Source organism: Manacus vitellinus, unplaced genomic scaffold, assembly GCF_001715985.3.
Source record: "Manacus vitellinus isolate BGI_N305 unplaced genomic scaffold, ASM171598v3 scaffold_11_pilon, whole genome shotgun sequence".
Taxonomy (NCBI): Eukaryota; Metazoa; Chordata; class Aves; order Passeriformes; family Pipridae; genus Manacus; species Manacus vitellinus.
This window is the reverse complement of record NW_021938895.1, coordinates 8,031,137-8,053,576: the sequence shown is the minus strand read 5'-3', so window position 1 is coordinate 8,053,576 and position 22,440 is coordinate 8,031,137. Positions and strand designations below refer to the sequence as shown.

Below are 22,440 nucleotides of genomic sequence, written 5' to 3'. Positions count from 1 at the left end.
GCACTGACAAACCAGCACCCCTTTGCTGACCCTCAGCTGACATTCAGGGGTTGCTACCAAGCACAGGTCCTCAAGCTGCTCCACTCTGTCACCATGACATGGCCTGACCTCTAATGCCAAGTTACCCTCTCTGAGACAGAGACATTGCTGTTGATGGCGAAGGTGCAACAAGTCTAGTCCATCCATTCCTGTTCAGCCTCCTGACTGGATACCTCTGTCTCATTTGCACATTCCCAAGGGAGTTGACTAATGGCCCTGCCCTCCTAAGAGCTGCTTCTGAACACGTTTTCTATTTGTCCATTTGCTTAGCCCTTTTAAACTTTTCTATGAATTAAGTATACTGATAAAGGAAGGATAATTTCTTGTCCTGTGACCTCTAGAAATATGCTTTCCATTAGCATGGACAGTTTTATACTTGCATCATCAAATTTTTAGTGGGAAAGTTAGTAAGTTTTATTGTTTAAATGGTGCACACCATTTACTACACTTCTTGGAAAACCTGTGGCAAATAAGTCAGTTTAGAAACCCTTATTTTAAAACCAGCTTTTCCTAGAAACAAATGTTCATCTGACATTTTTTGATATTTCATATAACAGGAATTATGAACCAAATTATAACCCTTTTTTAAAAATTTTATTTATCTCAATATTGTGGACTGAATTTCCTTTTCTTATTTAGATCCTTATAGGATAAGCATACTAATATGTTTGCTATTATATATGATATATTCCAAGGTCACTGCTAAAGAAATTAAACTGTGTAGTGACTTTGCACTGTTGCTATAGATTCCATAGAGTAACTTATCATCAGATGCATTTCCCTATCAATTCAGCTTTCTCAGTTTCCTTGTGTCACCTGCAACCATGTCTTACTATTTGTATCAGGGTTTATCACCATTCTATCACTATTCTGTAATACTTTTTATACTGGAATTCTCTCTCAAGCACAGCAATGTCAAATATGCTCTTTCTAAAACACTTAATGCAATCAAAGGAGGTTTAAAACTTTCTTCTGAATATTAGTTTTTGGATTATTCTTGTTCTGACACCTCAGTGATTTTTTTTCAGACTTCACTCATATTTGTTTCTTTGTGTTTTTATTCAGTTGAAACCGTCCCTATTCTTTACAACAAAAATATTAGTATGTTAACAATTATTAACAGATGTCCCTAACCAGGATCTGCATGCTCCAGAGCAGCCCAAGTATCCCCATTTTTTGAGATATATAATCTCCAGAATTTGTGTCCCGATATTTTGCCTCCATGTTGTATGCAATGAAATCAGTGCCCTCACAGTGACACAATCTGTCTGCAGCATTTATACCTCTCTTCCTTTCCAACTCTTTGTCTAATATGACAAGTACATGGAACTGAAAGTTCCTCAGAGGAAACAACTTCTGAAGCCTAAAACATAATCTTCCTTTTAGTAATCTAAATTTAGTTTCCTGAAATTCTCTCCTACATCACTTTAGATATTTGTAACAAATCTCTTTAAAAATACTAATTAAGTTCTTAAAACTATATAAACACATAGAAGATTCAAAGAATGTGTGAGTGTGACAAAAAATTTTAACTGTATATTTTAATAGATGAAAAATACATGAAAGATTTTATTAATATTACATAAACTTTAAAAGGATTTCATCCTTCCATTAAAACTTCTACTAGTAAACATTCATTATAAATCCCTTTGCTATCAAGTATTCACAGGAGTATTCCTAAATAAATCACTAGCAAATACTGCAATATTAATATCTAAAAACCCTTAAACCACAAAGATCAAAGTATCAACAAAAAAACTTAACATTAAAACATTTCAACAGCTTTCAAGCAGACTGATCCCAGATGTGAAGGCTGGTAAAAGAATCCAATAAGTCATTTCAGATAAGGATGGAGCTGCTTGGGCCGAGCTTTTCTTGACAGCCCAATCCTGATGGGGCCCTTGCATGTTTTAAGAGGCTGTACTCTTATGACATCACGAGACAGAAAGTATCCTATATTTAAGAGAAAGAATAAAAAGTGAGAGCGACACCAGAATTTGTATGATATACACAAGAATTACATACTGACAAGATAAGTAAATTAAACCAATACTAATTAATCAGTCCCTTACTACATCTTATCCCACCTTCATTCTGTTTAGCTCTACAGCATGTAACAGATTCTTTTGGACTGAAAAGGAAATGCTAACAGCTGGGCGATGTGCAGATTCCTTCTGATTAGAAGGATTCTCAACCCGACATTACATAACTCTCCTAAGAGACTGGCAGAGGCTTATAATTTGATACAAGTTAACATTCCAGGGTAGAGGGGACATGCTGAGGGGAGTATGCTTTAATACTCACCACTAGTTTAGGTGTAAAAATCAAAATTACAGAGCCAGGCACCATTCTACCAGTGATAATAACCATGATGTCTTGTCTTGTGCCACTGCTTTTACAGAAAGCAAGATAGGAGAATATCTGTTTTCTGTTCCATATTCTATTAGGTAAGGGACCTAGTAATCTGGAGATAGGATCTAGTAATCTAGTAAGGATCTACTAATCTGGAGCATAATTCAGTCATCCTTTAGAAACTGTTCTCCTTTGCATAAAATAATATATTCACTGGGGCAGAAGACCATGGCCTTGTTAACTAGAGATTAGGACAATGGCTAATCTGGGAAAAGAAGATGTCCAATTTCTCAAGTTCTGTTCTAGTTCTATTTTGCATTGTTCTATAAAATTATGAAGAACTGAGCAATTATCAAATAGTGAGCTCATCAGAGCCTTAGGTATTTAGCTGGTATCCTATTAAAGGCAAAGAAAAAAATTCTCTAAGCCTTTATAAGAATTTTAAATGATGGAATGAGGAAAAAAAAACCACAGTAGTGCTGCCATAAGAGCCAGCTGGAAGAGGAACAGCATGCACACTAAAAGTCAGTCAAGTGTTATGGGTTTATATGCAGCCAGTAAAGCATGGTTGTTAGTCCTGCTAAACTGTAAAACTGCTGAAGTTCAAAGCTTCTTGTCCCACCTAGGCATCTCCTTTCCAAAGCACTCACAGTTTCTGTGACAACATGTGATGGTTCAGAATCCTACTGAAAAATAGAGGGAGAGAGTCACACATCAGCAAAACCTCTGATGTTAACTCCTATCAGTACAGTAAATGCAGTATTACCACTGACAAAACCAGACCCAGTCCTTGTTTCAAATAACCTCTGAGACAACGTTCAGTGTAAATGGAACTGTCTCTGCCAATGCACCTCCTCAAGGAAAGACAAACAGTTCCCTGAAAATGATGAGGAGCAGAACATCCAATTTTTTCAGCTTCTTCTACTGGAAGCTTATTAGGTTCCCATTGATTGTGACAAAGATCTTGAAATAAGGTATAAAATGCCTTAGAAATATGCCATGGCCCTAAAAACCTGCACAACTTCTCAGCAATTATGGGGGAAAAAAGAAGTCACTCATTGCTAAGGCCTCTTCCCAAGTGTTTCTGGAGAACCTCAGAGGGGAACTTAAGAGAATGTTAGAAAGTCATATAAAGGAAATATTCATAACAGCAATGGAGAAAACATCTAATTTCCTTTGTCCGTGGTCCTGTAGCCCAAAACAACAGGGAAAGAAGAAAGGGAAGATGATCCAAGTTTAGTTGCAGGAGCAACAATGTTCCTTCCATCTCAAAAGCTTTGATGTCATCTGAACAAAACTTCCAAGACAATGTTAATATCAACCACCTCGTGCTGCTATGCACAGTTCAGCATTTTGGAGTCTGAATTTTCCCTAAGCAATAACAATACCTACCACATAAGTCAGAAACTAGAATTGATCTGTCACAAAGTAAAAAAAATCTTAGAGAGCAGGGACAAAGAGAAAAAAGTAGAGAAGAATTTGCTGCAATATTTTGCATTTGGTTCATGAAATATTATCACAAGATGACATAACTTCCATAAATTATAGGTGAAAAGAACACCAGAAGTCATCTGTAACTGTTTAAGATTTTCAGTCTCATTCATTCATAGAATGGCCTGAATGAAGGAAACAACTTTCTGAATCCTGAAAACAGTGTGCATCAGTTTTAAAAAGTGCAATGGGGAATAAAAGTGAAAATAATGGTAAATTATTTCACTAAGTGAAACAGAAGTTTATCTTTAGCCTTTTCCTGACAGAGCTTTAGCATTTTATTTCAGAATAAAGCTAATACCTTGTTTTACTAAATGTTTCCATATGTTGGAAAAACTCCTAAAGCATGTTTTTTGAAATCCTAATAGGTCGCTTGACAATATCCTTCTGAATTTCCTTCCACAATGTGTACAAAACTGCAAATCTTCAAAAAAAAATATCAAAACATGTTCTCCATGTAGTATATACTGGCTATATTGCAGTGATTGGAGGCCCAAAGATGTTTGTTCCAAATGGCTCCAAAACAAACAACAAAGGAAACCCCACATTATTAAAGTTCTTTTCCAATCTTTGTCCTTATCCAAAGGACAAAAATTCTCCTCAGCATGACTTGTTCTGTGAACCAAGCCAAAGACAGGACACTTCTCTAGTAACCTACAATTAAACCAAATGTGATTTCTATAGATGAAAAAAAAAAATAAAAGGGAAGAAAACAAATACAAATGTTTGAGAAATAAGACTATTAGTACTGGTATTTGTGGCATAAATTGTGGAATTGTGAAATAATATTACTCTTACCTCCTTCTTTCTGTAAATTATAGCTTTGTTCCTTAAAAAGTGTGCAGTATAAAAAAGCAGGGTTCCATGTGTATGGATTTCTATAAGCTGCACCTAAATAGTCTTAAAACAGAAACATATATGCAACATGTAAGATTTTATTTGACTTCTGTTAACAAAACCTAAGTTTGTTTCATCTAGTTAATAATTTGTGATTCCTGTTGATGTGATGAAAACATACTACAGGAAATATTAAGAAAGCTACAAAGTCTCACTCTGAGAGGTTTGACAAAAGCTAATTCTACACCTCATGAAGTTTTCCTTTGCAGAGATGTAATAATGCAGTTTTTAATTCTCCAGTGATGTATCATTTGCTCCACTTGGATCTTCTTATTCCAGGTTTAGGCAGAAAAGTGATCACTTACTGAGCCATTCACCCAATATCTGTTAGGTTTCTATCCTCTGGAGCAAAGCACTCAGGTGTAACTTGTAGTAAATTGTACTGTTAAAACTCTACTGAATAGAGTTCCCTCTGGGGCTTTTCTGTGACACTTCTCCAGTTGCTTCCCAAACACTAATTACCTTCACAAAAACCCTGCAATCTCCACTTTTTAAATTTCATGCTTAATCCCTGAGAAACTGATTTCAGATGAAAATTTTGAGATGGTTGCATTTTCATCAGATTATTTATCAAATATGACCAAAGTATATCCCTTCCCAATTTTATTTGCAACTGAGAGAACACATCACTTCTGCAAACTGAATTTCAGACACAAAATCTGATAAATATGCTGTTTGAAAAGTGCTTGGATAATTTACTTATCACATAGAAGCTGTTTGTAAAAGAAGGTACAGCATTCAACTGGTTTTCTTCTTGCTGTTCTTCCTTTACTCATTAAATACCTCCTGATTGTGCCGCTAATGGGTTTACAAAGTCTTAGAGTTTACAAAGCAGATTTCTGATTTTTTGTGCTTCTTTAAGGAAAAATAAAAGAATTAAAAATGGCAGCATCTGAACTTTGAACAAACATAACTGTGGTTACATATTCAAGTTATAGTTATATACTTATATTCAAGGTCAGGTTTTATGGGGTTCTGACCAACCTGATCCAGTTGCAGATGCCCCTGCTCATTGCAAGGGGTTGGACTTGATGACCGGTAAAGGTCCCTTCCAACCCAAACTGTTCCATGACTTCTTCCTGATTCCATGACATCAATTTTAAGAAAACAGCTGTCTCCCTTGTAAACACTGTATCATGTTTTAACTGAGACATTTGTCTCTGAGAATGTGCTTCTCATTGAGCTTTGAAATCTTTTAGGGTTTTTAAGTCTCATTATGGTGAAGTCAAAGACAAAACTAATAATCTGTAACAGAATGTGCATTAATACAGGCTTGAGGAAGCCTGAAACTGACTGAATTCTGAGCTACATCTGCTACAGCACAGTGTGCAGGTAGTGGTAGGACTGTGGAGTTTTTTGCATTTGGCTACTCATAGGCAAGTCTGACAAACCTTGTACAGTTCCATGAAAACCCAGTTGTTGCTATGGAACTAGCTGAGTTGAAAAACACAACTTTAAAGCAAATCAAATATTGCCTAAAATTTAAATTATCTTATTAACATAATAGCCAATAATCCCATGTGTTTACCTTCTGCAACAGGTGAGTGCTGCAATTCTTCACTTGACAGTCTTGAAACACAATATTCCTTAGCTACTTCTTGGTCTTTATTTTCATTTAATATCTTCTCATTTAACAAACTTCCATCACTGTCTGTTATGTTTTGCCTCTCCATGGTACCACAGATTGGAGAAGAAATACACATTTTCTTTTGAGAAACACTTGTCACATTTTCATCTATCCCTTTAGAATTATTTAATTCCCAATAATTTTCAAATGAATTTGTTTCCAAACTAGATAAATTGTTTTCATTTCCTTTACTAATTTCATGAAACATACGTAGCTCTTCTAACACTGAATCAAATTTTGTCTTCAGTTCAAATTCATGTGTGATTTTATTTTCTAAAGGTAAATACTTATCTTTTACATCTTCAAGACATCCATTGTTCATTATGGATAAACGCACTTTTAATTCCTCTTCTGCAGCAATGAATGTTTGAGATTCATCTTCTGAATGTGACATAATCAAGTCATTCATTACAGTCTCACATTGACTTTCATTAGTTATATGCATTTGTTCATCATTTCTTTCTTCCTGTTCTTTTACATATTCAAGATGCTGTTTCAAAGTTGCCAGCTCTAAACTGCCTGTCTCATGTGTCCGCTCATGCCCTTGTGAAGAAAACCGTGCTGTTTCCTTGGCCTGTAATTGCAAGTTTGTAGCTGTCATCACAGGACTTCCCCTGGATGGATACTGTACCACATTTAGTTTGTCTGCACTTGAGGAGCTCCTGCAGTGTCCAGCATCACTTACTCTTTTATCGACAAAATTGCTGCTATCCAATGGCAAAGTGACAGACTGACAAACATGGCAGGAACTGGGAAAAAAATTTTCCGAATTTAAATAAGCAATTTGATCTTCCACTTTTTGTTTTTTATTTGTTAAATGTGGGCTATGAGTATCTAGTTCTTCATAATATTCATATTTGTTTGTTTGTCTGTCCAGTGACAGGAGAGGATTGTATTTTTCTGTAGTTGCTTTTGACTGTTCAGTTAGAATTAAGAGATTATTGGATTTGACAGGCAAACATGGAACCTCTTTTGGACCAATGACTGCACTTTCTTCACACAATTGTTTTTTGATAGAACTGTTTTGATTTACGACTGGTATCTGGTCAAAGTCTTCAGAATCAGTAGTAAGGGGGATTTTTTCATATGTGTCAAAAATAGAAGAAGATATTTCAGAAAAAAAATTATGAGAATTTATTTCCAGTTGTTTTGAATTAAAGTGTTCTTCTCCATCAGCATTTATACAACTAAAAGTGCCCAAATATTTTTTCATGGTATATGTGGCTTCATTAGTGACTTCATTTGCAGAAGTTGTGCAATTTCTATATTCAGTTGTTTTGTGTTTCTTATTTTCACATACAACAAAGGGGAAAGTTTTAAATCTTCCTACATGAAAGGAATTATTAAGCATTGTGCTTGGTTTCTTCATCTCCTGCTTTACGGTAGTTACCAATGTTTCCTGATTTGTGCATTTACTGTTTACCTTTTCAAATTTCAGTTGTGAATGGGCAGGAAAGTAACTCTGAAATCTAAGATTGGCTCCTACTAGATACTGTATTTTTGTGATATTGCAGAAATATGTCTTGTCTAGTGAAGAACAATCTGGAGTACCCTGCAGCAAGATTAGGCACCTAGCAACTAAAATTTGTTTTTTCATACTGTTTTTGTGACTGACCGACCTCAAATAGGTGCCAAATGCTTCATTCTCTCTGGATAAGAGGTGGTGCTTCCTTACATGTCTTCTGTTACATAATCTGCCTTTTTGGTTATGAAAGAGGACTCCTCTTTGTAGGCAAGTGTACTCTTCTTCACCTAAAGATCTAAAAAAGCATCTCCTCTGGCATTCAGTGTGTAATTCAAAATCAATGCTTTCCACAAATTTAGAACTCACAAAGCCTGGATAAGTACAATTTTCTTTAAGAAACTCTGTGGTTTGCCTCCAAGTATCATCTGTACCTGAGTTTAACTGATCTTTCCTTCTGCCACATAAAGTCTGTTTCTCCACCTGCATAGACTTTCCCTCAACTGGCAATAAAGTATTTGTGCTGCTGAAAAAGGAAGCAAGAATTGTCTTTAGTAGCTCCTCCTTCAGATGCTTTGAAATAACAGACAGCCAGAAAATGAATATTTTATCATTGTGGTTCCTATTGATGGTGCTCTTTACTAACTCTTGACCATCACACCGTGCATTTAATGTGTGAAGCCAAGACATAACACTGTCATCCTGACACGTGGGCCTGTCTTCATGTGAAGACTCAGTCCATGTCCTGACCCACTCAAACAACATGTTTTGAAATGAAAACTTTAATTTGAACGTTTCCTTCCTCCTAAATATATTGCAACTCACTGTCTTATCTGGAAAATTCTGCACAATAATGTGAGGACAATTTCTTTCAGATGTAATACTTTTTGTGACATATCTTTGGCAAACAAGAATTTCCTTTGCGGAGAGCTTTGATTCTGCTTCATACAAACTAATGTCCCTGTTGGAATTACGCACAACGCAGTGCAGGTCTAACTTATTTTTCTCTAATTCTTCTGTTATTACCGGAATACTTGTCTGTATATGAAATGTTCCTGCATTCTCATTACTGTTCTTCCTCCCCATTCTCTGCAAAAGATCATTACAGCTGACACATTTCTCATTCTGAACATTTTTAGCACTAATGTAAATGAGAATCTTTGACTTCTGGTCATCATCACCTTCTGAATTCTCCAGCATTTTATCTTTGAAGTCATTTTCATCAAACATTTTATTACATCCAGTGTCAGTGCTGTCACCTCTGAAATAAATTGCAGATACTTGTGCCAAAGCACTGTGTTCCTGTTTGTTGGTTTGTGGGTTATTCTTTTCTTTAAATTCAGAATCAACAGTTGAAATTCTGACACTGCTTTTATAATTTTGCAATTTTTGTTTCCCTATCTCAGATGTTTTTTGTACACCATGTATCTGTTTAGATTGCACCAAAGATGGTTGGCCTTCGAAATTCTTCCAGTCTGTCTCCCTGAAGTTAGTTGATGACATTTTACTATTTATTTTATTTGAAATTCTAGGAAGTTGAAAATTAGGGATTTTCAGTGGTTGTATACTTTTAAAAGGTTTCAATGTTGGAATTATATACAATGAACTATTTTTTTCTTTATTATCTCCTTCTGTAGTATTTTCTTTATTGCTACTGGAATAATTTTTATCTTCTGCAGAACATGCATTTTTCAGAAAACTATTTTTCTTATTTTTTGTGTGTGAAAACATGGAACTGGTACCACACAAAAATGGAATTTGCAAAAGCTGGTATTGTTGCCACTTTTTATCGGAGACAGACTTCTGCCTCAACAATTCCATCTGAAAGGAGTGTCTGTTTGAGGATGCAATTGAAGAATTTTGTTTGAGCCCACTATCCCCATTTCTTTCATTATTGTGTTCTGTAGTGTTGTTCTGCTGCACTTGAGGTGGGTTTAATCCCTGTAGATTTTGACATCTGTCAGCAGCTGTGGACACACTGAGCAGCTCTGTTTCAAGACGCTGTCCATGTACATTCAATGAAATATCATCTTCTGTAGTATTTTGGTCTCTATTTTCAGGACTCCATTTTTTGGTGGACAGTTCATTTTCTGATACTCTACACACTAATCCTTCATTACTACAATTTTTAGAACAGAAAAACTCTCTCATAAAGGTTTTATTTGCTGTGTCACAACTTCTCTTTTCTAACTCCCAGTGGTTTTGCCTTTCTGATAAATACAGGGGTCCATGTAGTGATGTTTGGTACCTGTTCCCACATTGTATGCTTCGTTCTACCTTTTGCTGCTCCTCTTCCTCTCTGTTTTTTTGATCACTTTCTATTTTAATTCGCTTTGCATACAGGTACCACCCAGTTTCATCTGATGATGCAGATAAAAATCTTTTGGAACATGTACTTTCCATGCTCACAAAAATAAGTTCTAATTTTGCTGAGACAGTCCTAAAAGTTAAAGAAAAATTAAAGTTTTAGGTGTAAATGACTTCTTAATGATCTGAAAACTGTATACAAAACAAGATCATCAATTCTATCACATTACCACATGGATATTTGCTCTTTATACATTACAGACCTGAGATAAAGGCAGGGTCATTGAACAACATTTAAAGCCAAGATCTAGAATTTAAGATAGAAGTTGTTCACTAAAGTTGCAGATGTTTTCAGAAAGAGAGTGGGTGATAATTTTGATGTGTCAACAAGTTAAGGAGATTAATTGCATTTTTCATGCATTTGTTACACAGTATTTTTGCTAAAAAGAATGAATACTAAGAACAAACATCAAGAAAATAATGCCCACTGATGAACTCCTCTGAATCTGTGAGTGGATTCTTTTAAAATTGTTAAAATTTTAATTGTTAAAAGAAATCACCAGTCTTGTCTCCACTGTGTGATAATTTGTAATGTGAAACTGCAGGAAAGTTTATCAAAAGCCCTCAGATATGCCAAAACACCGTACCAGGTTTTATCTTCGTATACAAAGACTGTGGTGTTGGAGGTACAAGTCTAGGTTGTTAAGTGCACTGGTTTGATGCTGATGATGTTTGAATGCATGTTTCTCCAAGCTAACCACACTCGGCAGCTTCATTTAAGAAGTGATCTGCCTTGTATGAAGAACACAATTTGAATAAAATTAAATTCTATATACTGATAGAATTTATCATCCTTGTAACAGCCCGGTGCCTCTGAACAAGCCAGTCACCATCTTGAGAGCCAACATGAACGTGTTCGAAACCTTTCATGAAATACGCAGTTAAGAAAATTAATTCTCTTAACCAGGACTGCATGATTCAACAATCAGGTACTACTCCTAATTTGAGAGGTTTACTTCTTTAATGGTGCAGAAAAAACCCATTTTGTCAAGGAACACTCCTGTGATCGCGGGCTATACCTGTGAAATGCAGGGAGGGGATGAATCCTCACGCTCGTGGCTTTTCCGCGTCCCTCAAGGCTGCTCTGTCCCTCCCTGAGGGCGTTCCCTCTGTCCTGTTCCCGGGGTGGTTTCCCGCTTGGCCGCCTCTAGGTGTGTATAACCTCTTTTTCCCTAAAGTCTTCCACAGCGATTGTATCTCCCCTCTGCCACTCCGAGAGCCCCGATCCCGCCCTGTGGCTCTTCCCGGCGGAGCACCCCTCAGGGCAGAGGGGATCCCCGCAGCCAACCCGCCCCCCCACTCCTCCTGCCGGGGCTTGTCTCCTCCCGGTGCTCGGGCTTCCCAGCGTCCCCCCTTCCCGTGAGCACGGACGCGAGGCCGCTTCAGCTGGAAAGCGGGGACAGCGAAGCGGGGTCGTCCCGCCGCCCTCACGGGGCTCCGCGCCGCTCCCGCCGCCCTCAGGGCGAGAAGGGGCGCTGAGGCGGGAAAAGACCCCTGCCCCCGCCGCGGCCGCAGCACCCGCCGTGAAGGTGCGGCACTGCCCCGGGGCCCGCGTCCCTTCTCCCGAAAAAAAAAAAAGAGCCCCGGTGGTTTCTCCTCGCCCCCCGAGCGAGAGCGACCAGTCGAGATTTAGGCGCCAAGAGGCTGCAGTTTGGTTGGAAAATCCTCTATTTGTTTCCTAAACAAAGTGGGTCACAGGATAGAGCCCAAGCATCCTATCGCCGATTATTTCCACTAGCGGGTTGTGGTTTTTTTATGAAATTCCCTAATTCCAAAGGTATGAGATCCTGCATGAACAAAACGTTGTGTCTGTTTTGCTTTTACATGCCCCCTGCTCTAACACACTACTTTAACACACGTTGCTTCCTTCATCTTTCTTTTCACAGTAGCAAGTGCTGATCCAGCCAAGAACTTTATTCCCAAAATAACTGGTATCCATACAGCTCCACGCCTTTGAAACAGACATTTCCTCTCCAACGGCTGAAATGCCCAAAACGTTTCAAAGTTTGCTCTAAACCAGCAGGTCACTGTAATACTGTTATGGATGGGCTATAAAAATAGAAACATCCTGAGGGCCTGTTGTTGCAAATATGTATTTTTTTTAAGGTTTGTCATCCGTACTACAGGGAACAAATCCACTGAAGCCCAATATCCATTGTTACCAGTAGTGAACGCTACACACAAGAATTGTATAGAACTGAGACTTAAAATAGCTTTCTCTTCAGTATTTCTGCTTTTATAAGCAAAGCTGGCTAAATACCTACTTCTAATACTTTAAAAATGCTATTAATTCAATCAATCTTTAGTTAACAAGATGCAGTTCCTATTTATTTTTAAGCAGCCGTGAAAAAGTGAAATCAATGAGATTACATCCAACTCTTAAAATATTTAAAATACCATATGGAATGAAGGTCATCATATAAGCTAGAAATAGGATTTTAAGGCTTGTAAGAGAGATTCACCACAGCATTTATGTTTGCTACCCCTCTGTGCTGGAATAGCATCCAGGAAGTAATTCTGAAGCAAAGTATCGTGTTTTTCTGAAGTGCAAATGCTGTAGGCTTCACCATTGTTTCTAACATATTCTGAACAGAATATTCCCCCCTCACCTGCCCTCACACAGTCCCTTAATATGCTTGGGGGGTTGCAAGTAAACAGGAGTCAGTTTAAGATTGCTCAAGCATTTGAACAGTTAAACCAACGAGAATTACATGAAAAATAAAGAAAACTGCCTTTTCTTCCATCTACACGGCTATAAATGAAAACTGTTTATTAAACCCTACCCAGCTGTTCTACATCCATGGCGTCCTTTCTGTATATAACTTAGGTATCCAGCATAAACTGACAGAATTCCAATGGAGCATATCCTGCATGCTCTGCACTTTCCAATTTGCAACTCATGAAAAAGATTTATTCCTACCACTTGTTTACTGATAATACAAATTGAAAATAGCATATTTTTGGTAATGGAGCAGAAAAACCACATACTTGCTTTCCCCACTCTTTGGTTCAATAATATATTATAGGATGTAAAAACCATGCTTTCATTGTAGAATTTTGCTAATTTCAAACTGTTACTTTCTGCGAATTGGTTGCATCTCCATCACAGCTATCAGGTATGTAACTATTATTATACTATGTTTTCAAGTTGATGAAGCAGGTTGTAGAGCAGTTTCTTGACAAATTCATCAAAGAAGTTTTGGGTACTGATGCAGCAATGAATTCTCATTCTCTTTCTTATTTTTTTTCTTTTTGTTGAAAACTAGAAAAGAAATCATTGCAAAATATTTAAAAAGAAAGGTCAGGAATAAATTTTGTTAAATTAAGTTAAATATCAGCAAAGACAGCACCAAAACCAATTATGCTACTCAATATGATCAGTAAGACACTAAAATCTGACAATCTTGAATTGTCAAGTGAAACAGTGCTATTTGGCTCAGGTCCTTTGTCTCAGTTTAGCTGTGCCAGCTTAATGACTGTAGCCTTGTCCTTAGAATTCATTGCAAGAAAACTGCCTTTTCAGAATATGAAATTTCAAGGCTGAAGGAATGTTGTAATCCATCATGTTTGTATCATGCACTATAATGTTAAAATTTCCGCTCTGAAGGTAGCTCACCTTGTAACATTGATTCATCAAAGGTCATAATTAATATTCCAAAGAGAATTTACTGCTTTATTAGGAAAAGGTTCATTTTGATACTAGTTTTATGAACAGTTTGATACTAGTTTTATGAACAGGTCATTAACCTTATGAAACTGTATTTTTCCAATTACCTTTTTGGTCATCTTACTAACATGTCAAAAAACCACCATCATTAAAAGTATTCATGCGTGTGAAAATACTTTCAATACTTCCTATCACAATTGCTTCATCTGCAGCCCTAATGTACATACTTCCTATGTAACCATGCAATTTTGAAATAGCTTAAATAAAAACTTCAGTCCTTCCCTTTGTTCCAGAGTATTCCATATTGTCCCCAATAACTAATACTGATAAGCTTATTTATTGGTAATAAACATTTTATTTGGTATAACAAAAATAGAATTTCAACTTTACCCAATGTACTTCAAATCAAAAGGAAGCTAATGTTTCTCTGTATGCGTTCCATGTGTTAATTCCATATTCCCAGCAGAGTATTCATACTGATTAACAAATTAAATACATCATGCAGAATGTACTCTGTGTTATGATCAACTTCCATGTGTATGCAAGAAACAGTCCTGGAGTGATTCAGTGATATGTTAGTCCTTCAAAGCTGGGCCTGGAATAAAACAGTCCTGAAAATCATAGACTTTCTGAAAAGCTACTTAGTACAAGTTTACTAATAGCATTTATTGCGATGCTATTATTTTAATATTTCCTCCCATTTTTCTTTTTGTTTCTGCCTTTATAAACTCTTTTGCGACCAACACAAAGTTGGTCTCATAGAAGAAGGAAGCTTTTCTATAAATATTTTTTTTCTTGTAGCCTCATACAGAGCTAAATTGAAAGAAAAATACTGCTGTAAAACAAAGTGGTTTTAAAATTTATTGCCGCATCTCAGAAGGTCTTTCTACAGTTCTTCACATATGGTTCTCCTTTTTACTGCTCTAAATGAGTCAATATCAGCAGCAAACTTGGTCACCTTGCTATGCGTTCCCCTTTCCAGATCATTTTTGGATGTTTCAAATTCCTTTCAGGACCAGAACTGGGAAATATAACTAAAATTACTGTTCCAAGAAGCTTAGTACAACCAAAATGTTGTATTTATAATGCAAAGTGTGTGAAGATTTACTGGGAGAGATCCAGAAGGCATTGTGTCTAAAGCTGAGAGTAACAGGGAAGTACAAGACAAAGCCCCCTCTTTACCTTTTGGGAAACGAACCCACACCATCTTTTCCCTGCCTTGGTCTATCACTGCTGCCTGACTACCACAATCACCAGCTCTGATTTCTATTGGTAATAGACTCTTCTGTTGCTTTCAGAAGGAACTATTTTACATCTTGAGGGATATGAAAAGAACAGGCTTAAGAGGCATTTAAGAACTTAAGACAGTCCTATTTAACTGTGGAGTGAATCATACTGCTCCATGACTCCTTTATTTTGTCCACTGCAATGAAGTCACTGCTTGACTGCCTTGTCCTACACATTTGACAGCTGTCACTTTGAATAAAAACTGCTGTTTATTGGACTTGATATTTTGGACACATTCTCTTCCTATCACCTGATACACTGCTTGATCATACTGCTCCATTGCTGTCACCGTATCATTCTCTGTATATTGTGTCCCTGTACAACCTCAAAGATCTTCTCATTTTCCAGCTGAAATACCTTGTTTGCAGCTTAATTCCAAAACAAAAGTGGCTAAAAAGGCCACTTGTATACAGAGCACCAAAACAGAGATACAAAGAATCTGCATCAAATTTTATCTGTTACTATCCATCTTCTTCATAAAGGGCAGTGAAAATAGTTCTGCCTGCCAGACAGTTCAAAACCTCTTTGTTGAAAATCTGCAGTGCTGCTGAATTCAGGTCACACACATCCAAAGGCACTCAGATGCAGTGTTCTTTTCATTCTAGCAGGGCAATTAACTCAGTCCATACGATCCCTAATCCTTTTTTACTTTTAATCTAGATACTGCATAGAACATACTGGTTTCTTCATAGAGCCACAGAAAAAACATGTAGTTTGGAAGAGACCTCTGGGAGATCATCTGAACCTCTCTGCTTAGAGCAGAGCCAGCTTTCAGGTTACATCTAACTTCAGTCCTTGATCAGGCTGCTTGGGGCTTTTCTAGTCAAGCTCTGAATATCTCTAAGGTTAGAGATTCCCCAGTGCCTCTCCAGTGCTTGCTACAAAAAGCTAGTTATAGCACTAAATTTTAAGCAATCCATCTTCCCTTTTCCACTGTTGCTATCTTCTTTTAGTCTCTATGCTGATCACATAAGGCCTAACTAAACCATGTGTAATTAATCAGTAACACACATAGAGCTTCACTTAGTCTTATATAGTTATATATTTCAGATTAAAAATTATTTTAGAATAACAGATTACATTTAAAAAACAACTTTTCTTCCTTAAGCACATAATGAAGACACAAAATATCTGCACTTCCTATTTTCCTCTTGAGTACCGTTTACAGCTAAGAAGTTGTTTCAGAGCCAAATAGTAAAGCAAAGTATTAGCCATATCTACTTATCAGTAGTTTTTTATGTCCTTGGAAATAAGGCTGGTTAACAACAAACACAGCACCCCTTCTGCCACTGCTAACGAGGTGTATTGTGGAAGTTGCAGAGCTTACATGCTCAAGCCGCTTTTCAGACAAGTGGAGCCATTTAAGAGGTGATAAAGTATTGCAGAAACTCACAGAAGTACAGTTTATGTTGGAAGGTCTGCATTGTAAAACCTTTGTAAGTTTGCTTGTAAGTCTGCATTGTAAGTGTGAGCTGCACCCACAGGATATAATCACAGTGCAAAATATCTGCAGGACAACTGAGGAATTCCACAAGGTAATTTTCTCTATATCCACTGCATCTCATTCCTGTATGAGAAAAGGACTAACACAGATACTCTACTGTCTTAAAGTAATAAGAGGGGTGCAGGTTAATGATTTGGGTCCCTGAACTTTCACACAGAGCTATTTGAAAAAAGTGCATGATGCATCATTTCATGATACTTTGGGGATGTATCAGAAACAGGAAAATAATAAGCTCTTCTAGTTTTCTTATCAGGGGAATTCTGAAGGCTTGTTCAGCCACTTCCCATCTAGCTTCTTAAAATTATCCAGATTATAATGCTGGTTCCATTGGCAAGAGCAGATAAAAATTGTGTGCAAGATGAAAGTGCGTTTTGAAGCAGAATATAAAAAACTGAAGTGCACTTCTGAGTACTGTGTATTTAGTTTACCTTTGAGCATCAAACTTCATATGAAAACAAATTGATGAGCTTGACAAAGCCTTTATTTGTTCTCTTTTTATTTCTGAAAAACCTGTGCTGAGAACGATGATGTTTGACATACTCATAAATTATTTACTTTGTAAGAAAGATCACAGTTATTGGAAGTACTCAGTGATAGTTGGTTGCAAAGAATCTCAGAATAATTCTGCAATACTAAATGACTGCATAATACTACTATAGATGAATTTAATTATTGATAAATTAGAGTTAATATGTAAGAAAATATAACCTTATCTGTACATTTAGTATATATTTACTAGCTACTACTACGTAAATATGGTGGAATCTACAGAAAATCTCTGAAAACAGTAATTCAACATCCACAAGCAGTGAAATTTCTGTAATCCACAGTATGTCCAAACCTTTAACGGTGAGTGGCACTCAGTCATCCCACCTGAAAAAAAACCTAAATTAATAGAATTGGAAAATCTAGAAAAAGTAACAATGATGATCAGTGTAAAAGAACTTTCAGATGAAAAAAATATATGTACTGGTACTTCTGACTGAAGAAAGATCACTAATGATGAACAAGATATGAGTCTATAAAGTCTTTGGTAGTATAAAACTGGAAGCAAGAAAAGGAGCATTCATAGCAGCTGAAGGGTGGTCATATTGGATCTTACCCAGGTCAGCTCAGCCCAGCATCCTGACAGCAACAAAAAACTCAGGCACATGTAGAGAAGGTCAGACTGGGATAAAGCATGTGCATGTCCTAAGAAATCTCAGTCTGCAACCATTTCTGGTTTGGTCATTGTCTAATAGTGACTAAACAGTCAGAATTTCCATAGATTTATTTTCTATACTCAATAGAGGTGTAGAGATAGAAATAGAGAGTTGGGGTTACTCAGCCTGAAGAAGAGAAGGCTCCAGGGTGACCTTGTTCTGGCATTTCAGTGCCTGAAGGAAGCCTATAAGAGATCTGGAGAGGGACTTTTCACAAAGGCAAATAGTGATAGGACAAGGGGAATGGCTTTAAACTGAAAGAGGGCACGTTTATGTTTTCAAATTCCTCACCTTGATGGGGTGAGGCACTGGAACAGGTTGCCCAGAGAAGTCTATTTCTGGTTCTAGTTCTGGATGCCTATTCCTACGGATTTTAATGGCCAGGTTAGATGGGTCTTTGAGCAACCTGGTCTAGTGGAAGGTGTCCCCGCCCATGGCAGGTGGGGTGGATCTAGATGATCTTTGGTCCCTTCCAGACCAAACCATTCTATGATTTTATGATTTCTTTCCAGTCTCCCTGTGATTCCACATAAACTTTTAGCACTCACATAATGTAGGAGCAAAGAATTGCACAGCTTCTCCTCAATAATTTTAAGAATAATCCCTTTTTATTTACTTTGAACCGGTGCTCTGATTTAATGCTTCACTGTCTTGTGTTGAAATACACAGTGAACACTCAATCCTTACACACCCTTGAAGTGCTATTCATGTTTTCAGTCCTTTATCATATCCTGGTCAGGCATCTATTTACAGATTGAAGAAGAGCCTTATTTGGTCGATCCCACTATAGAAGAAATTCCACACTTTTGATCATCCTTGGTGCCCTTCTCTGAGCCTTTTTAAATTCTACCATACCCTCTACAAGATGAGGGATCAGAAGTGCATATAATGGTCAAGCTGCAAGTGCTTCCTATATTTAAAAAGCAGCATATTAAGACTACTAGATTTTGAGTTTATTTATTTCTCAATAATTTTTAACTTTTAGTTTGGTTTCTTGACTGCTGGTGATCACTGACATTTTCTCTGAACAATCTATCATAACTTGAAGAGCTTGGCTCCTCTGCAGTAAGGGTTGCTTTAGAGTCCATCATTTTAAATGTGAAGTATGAACTATTTTTCTCCTCTACAGCAGTTTACATTACTCCAATCGAAATTTCAAGTGCCAGTTTATTGCAAGGTTCTTCTACAGCTCTTCACATGTGGTTCTCATTTCTACTATTCTAAATTAGTCAATATCATCACCAAACTTGCTATGGATTCCCCTTTCCAGATAGTTTTTGGATGTGTCAAATAGGGTATTCCTTGCAGTACAAGAAGTGGGACATATCACTAAAATTATTGTTCCAGGAACTTAGTAGAAACAAAATATAGTACTTTTCATATATAATTAAATTGTGGAGCTCATGGTAGCCTGTAGCAATGAGGCTCAAAGGCATGAGGGGTTTAAAAACTAATTAAGGTAAATTCAAGAGAGATACTTCCATAAAGCATTAAGCACAATGCCTTGACTGCAAACTGAGATTCAAAAAATTGCAAATATTGATTTTCAGAAGCTAGAAGGTACTAAGTGAATTATTTTATATTTGCATAATTTCTTTTACACCTTCTCTAAACATCAGCTACTGGTCAGTGTTGGAGACAATATACTATGCCATCTGTATACAGAACAAATGTCAACTGATCCAGTATGGCCATTTTTACCCTTTTGGTTTCTTTTTTAATTAGGTATATATTACAGATTGCTATTAATGTTTAAAAAATGTGCTGTATTTTTACATATTCAGAAGATACCGTATGGTGAAGTGTGCTACTAATAAAAGGTAATCAAGCCTAAATATTAATGAAATAATAAATCACTGGTCTTACAAACCTAATGCCCATTATACAGGTTGAATATCCATTCCTCTTTAAATCTGTTACAGATCTTTATATGAGTTCTTCCTTGCTTTTTTCGTTATGCCTCTTTGAAATGTTTTCAAAAATGTGTCTCTCCAGTGATAAAAAAGAGAAATGTTGATCTTTCAGCAGACAGAACAGCGTAATGGTACATTTTAATCAAATGGTAGAAAGTTTTGACTTTCAGAGCAATTGACTGGAATTTGAAGAGCACATTTTTCCATGGCAAATGTTTCAGAGGGAGCTTGTAGTACATATTAACATCCCATAAATTCTTCAAAATTAAAATGTCTTATTTGGACTTCAGAAACTGTTTCCTGTAATAGGATTACAATTGAAGAAGTGATATTTCTTACCAAATTCTCTACTCCCAATTATTCACATATGCAGTCCATGACTAAAGTTCTCCTCCAGACACGTTCCTCTGTTCCTATATATTAGCAGTGATAAATATCTTCTGAACTCTTTAGTTTAGTGTGATTGTAGCACATTTGCCAGCCCAAAAGCAAGACTTAAATACTAAAAAATCAAATGTATTGCTTATGCCGTAAGGGACTAGGCACATTTTAATTAATAGATACATTATTTTTATTTTTTATTCTCCCTCACTAGCCTGATCTAATACAGGGTATTAGTCATGGGCACAAAACCTGGGCATAAACCACGTTTGTTCAGTAAAGCATGTCTTTTCGTGCAGTTAATATGGAACCATTAGGAGTAGATTATGGTTTATTGTGAATAAATTATCTTCTATATTAAAAATGATGACTAAAAGATGAATGATGCAAACGAGAGTGACAGGGCTGAAACTCACTTAAGAGAGAATCACAACAGCAGGAATAATGTTGATAGTATTTGAAGAAACTGTAGGTTATAATGATGAAATACTCTAAATGGCTGATAATATTCAAATATTTTTAGCTGTGAAAGCACATTTCAAAATAATCTTTAATCATCTGTCAATAATAACACTTTGACCTCTTCTGCAGTATTTGTAAGGTGAAATCAAATGAGTCTAAAATGTTTTATCGAAATCAATTTTAAATATAGTGGATGGTACTTTTCTCTTAGCATCTTTTCCAGTTATCTAAGTATGGATGAGATTCTCTAATTATAATAACATATATAAAGTACTGTAAATCAAAATGCATATTTTAATTTGTTAGCACGTGAGACTCCAAAGTCTCAGAAAAATTAATACCAGGATACCTAAAGGAATGGGAGTAATGATAAAAATTGTTATGCGACCATTAGTATGAGCAATCCTCTACCTGTTAAAATCAAATACAAAAGAAATAAAAATAAATAAAATATATTTCATTTTTAGGAAGGGAACAGTGTAAAATAGTGGTTATACAACATAAAACCAGTCTATAATTCTTTGGGTTTATTTCTTTAAAGCAACCAGACAACAGGTTATTATATTTAAAAAAAAATCACTGCCTTTTTCTTATTGTCTTGAAAAAACAACAGCCCTCTGTTCATGTATTTTCATGCAGAAAATGCTTTCTGATACATACCATGAAGTCACAGTGTAGCTACAGTGTTAATTTATGCACATCTATTTACTTATAAAAGTCTTCTCCACAGACACAGAAAAACACTGGAAGAAAGGAAAAGTAGTAAGGTAGGCAAACACAGGGAGGAAATGTCCATTCATCGCCGCTCAGTTCTGCTCATTCTGTTGAGTGGGCTGGATGGGAGTTTATTTTCCAATGGGAGCATATTTTCCTGTGATCCCGGAGTTTCCTGGCACTGCTGTATATTGCAAAAGCACTGTGTCTGTCTTCAGCAAGCCCCAGGAACCAGGCAGAGTGTACAGGCAGGTAGGCAATTCCTCTCCACTTTTTCCCAGCATGTAGTGATTTGATACAGCTGAAGGTCAACACAATAAATGAGACATCCTAGCAACTGGTAAATGGTTTCCACACTGACTGCCTGCTAAAACAAGTGCTACGCTATGTTGATTTAATAAGCGGTTTGCTTTTAAATTCAGCAATTATTCTTTCTAATCTATTTTAATCTATTCTAGTTTGAAAGAGATATGGAACCGCGTTTGTAACAAACGTGGGTAGAGCCCTTCCCAAATCTTCGTTCGCGAAGCCCAGCCATGACGATGATATGGTGTGAATAGAGATCAGTTAATTATTTTTAAACAGAATCTCCCTTTTAATTGTTTTTCCCAGTCTTAGGAAAAAAAAATATGAGTGGAGGAAAAAGAAATTACACAAGGTCAATTGGGTCCCTAAATACAGGAAGAATTTAATGTTCTTTTTTCAAGAATATGAACAGGAATTTCTGTTCAATAAAAGCCTTATGGGGAGAAAAAGTTTTTAAGAACATTGAACTTCTTCTTGAGGTTCATGATGAGCAATTCCAAAATGAGACAACTTCTGGCTCCTGCTTGGCTCAGTCTTAAACATGGTTAACTTTCAACATGAGAAAGACTGCAGGTATTTATTCTAAAGTATCTTGTAAACTGATCAGCATTGTTCTCACATAAAAGATTGACCCATTACATACTCTATTGGTTTTAAACCTGTACGAAATTATTATATGCATTATTTTATATCATAGTTATGCACATTTATACAATTTTATATAGGAGGCATTCTTATCTGTAAACACAGGTAGACATTAAAAATTACA

The 22,440-nt window shown here is 36.5% G+C and overlaps 1 protein-coding gene across 1 annotated transcript; it reads right to left on the bottom strand.

Moving 5' to 3' along the window:
• Positions 1 to 1,587: 1,587 nt before the first annotated feature.
• RAD51AP2 (RAD51 associated protein 2) lies at positions 1,588 to 11,506 on the bottom strand. The gene is made up of 5 exons (XM_018088937.3): positions 11,255 to 11,506; positions 6,280 to 10,308; positions 5,513 to 5,577; positions 4,681 to 4,782; positions 1,588 to 1,992 (listed from the first exon to the last, which is right to left on the bottom strand). The coding sequence occupies exons 2-5, from the start codon at positions 10,269 to 10,271 to the stop codon at positions 1,874 to 1,876; spliced, it is 4,278 nt and encodes a 1,425-aa protein (XP_017944426.3). The 5' UTR covers positions 10,272 to 10,308; positions 11,255 to 11,506; the 3' UTR covers positions 1,588 to 1,873.
• Positions 11,507 to 22,440: the final 10,934 nt, after the last annotated feature.

What these genes read in the sequence shown, in the direction of transcription:
- RAD51AP2 (XM_018088937.3), bottom strand. Translation starts at nt 10,271, where the DNA reads ATGGAAAGTACATGTTCCAAAAGATTTTTATCTGCATCATCAGATGAA. An exon ending in ATGGGATTATTGGCTATTAT is followed by an intron (nt 5,578 to 6,279) that starts GTTAATAAGATA and finishes TAAACCCATTAG; the next exon opens with CGGCACAATCAGGAGGTATT. An exon ending in AAGAAAACCAGTTGAATGCT is followed by an intron (nt 4,783 to 5,512) that starts GTACCTTCTTTT and finishes TTCTGTTTTAAG; the next exon opens with ACTATTTAGGTGCAGCTTAT.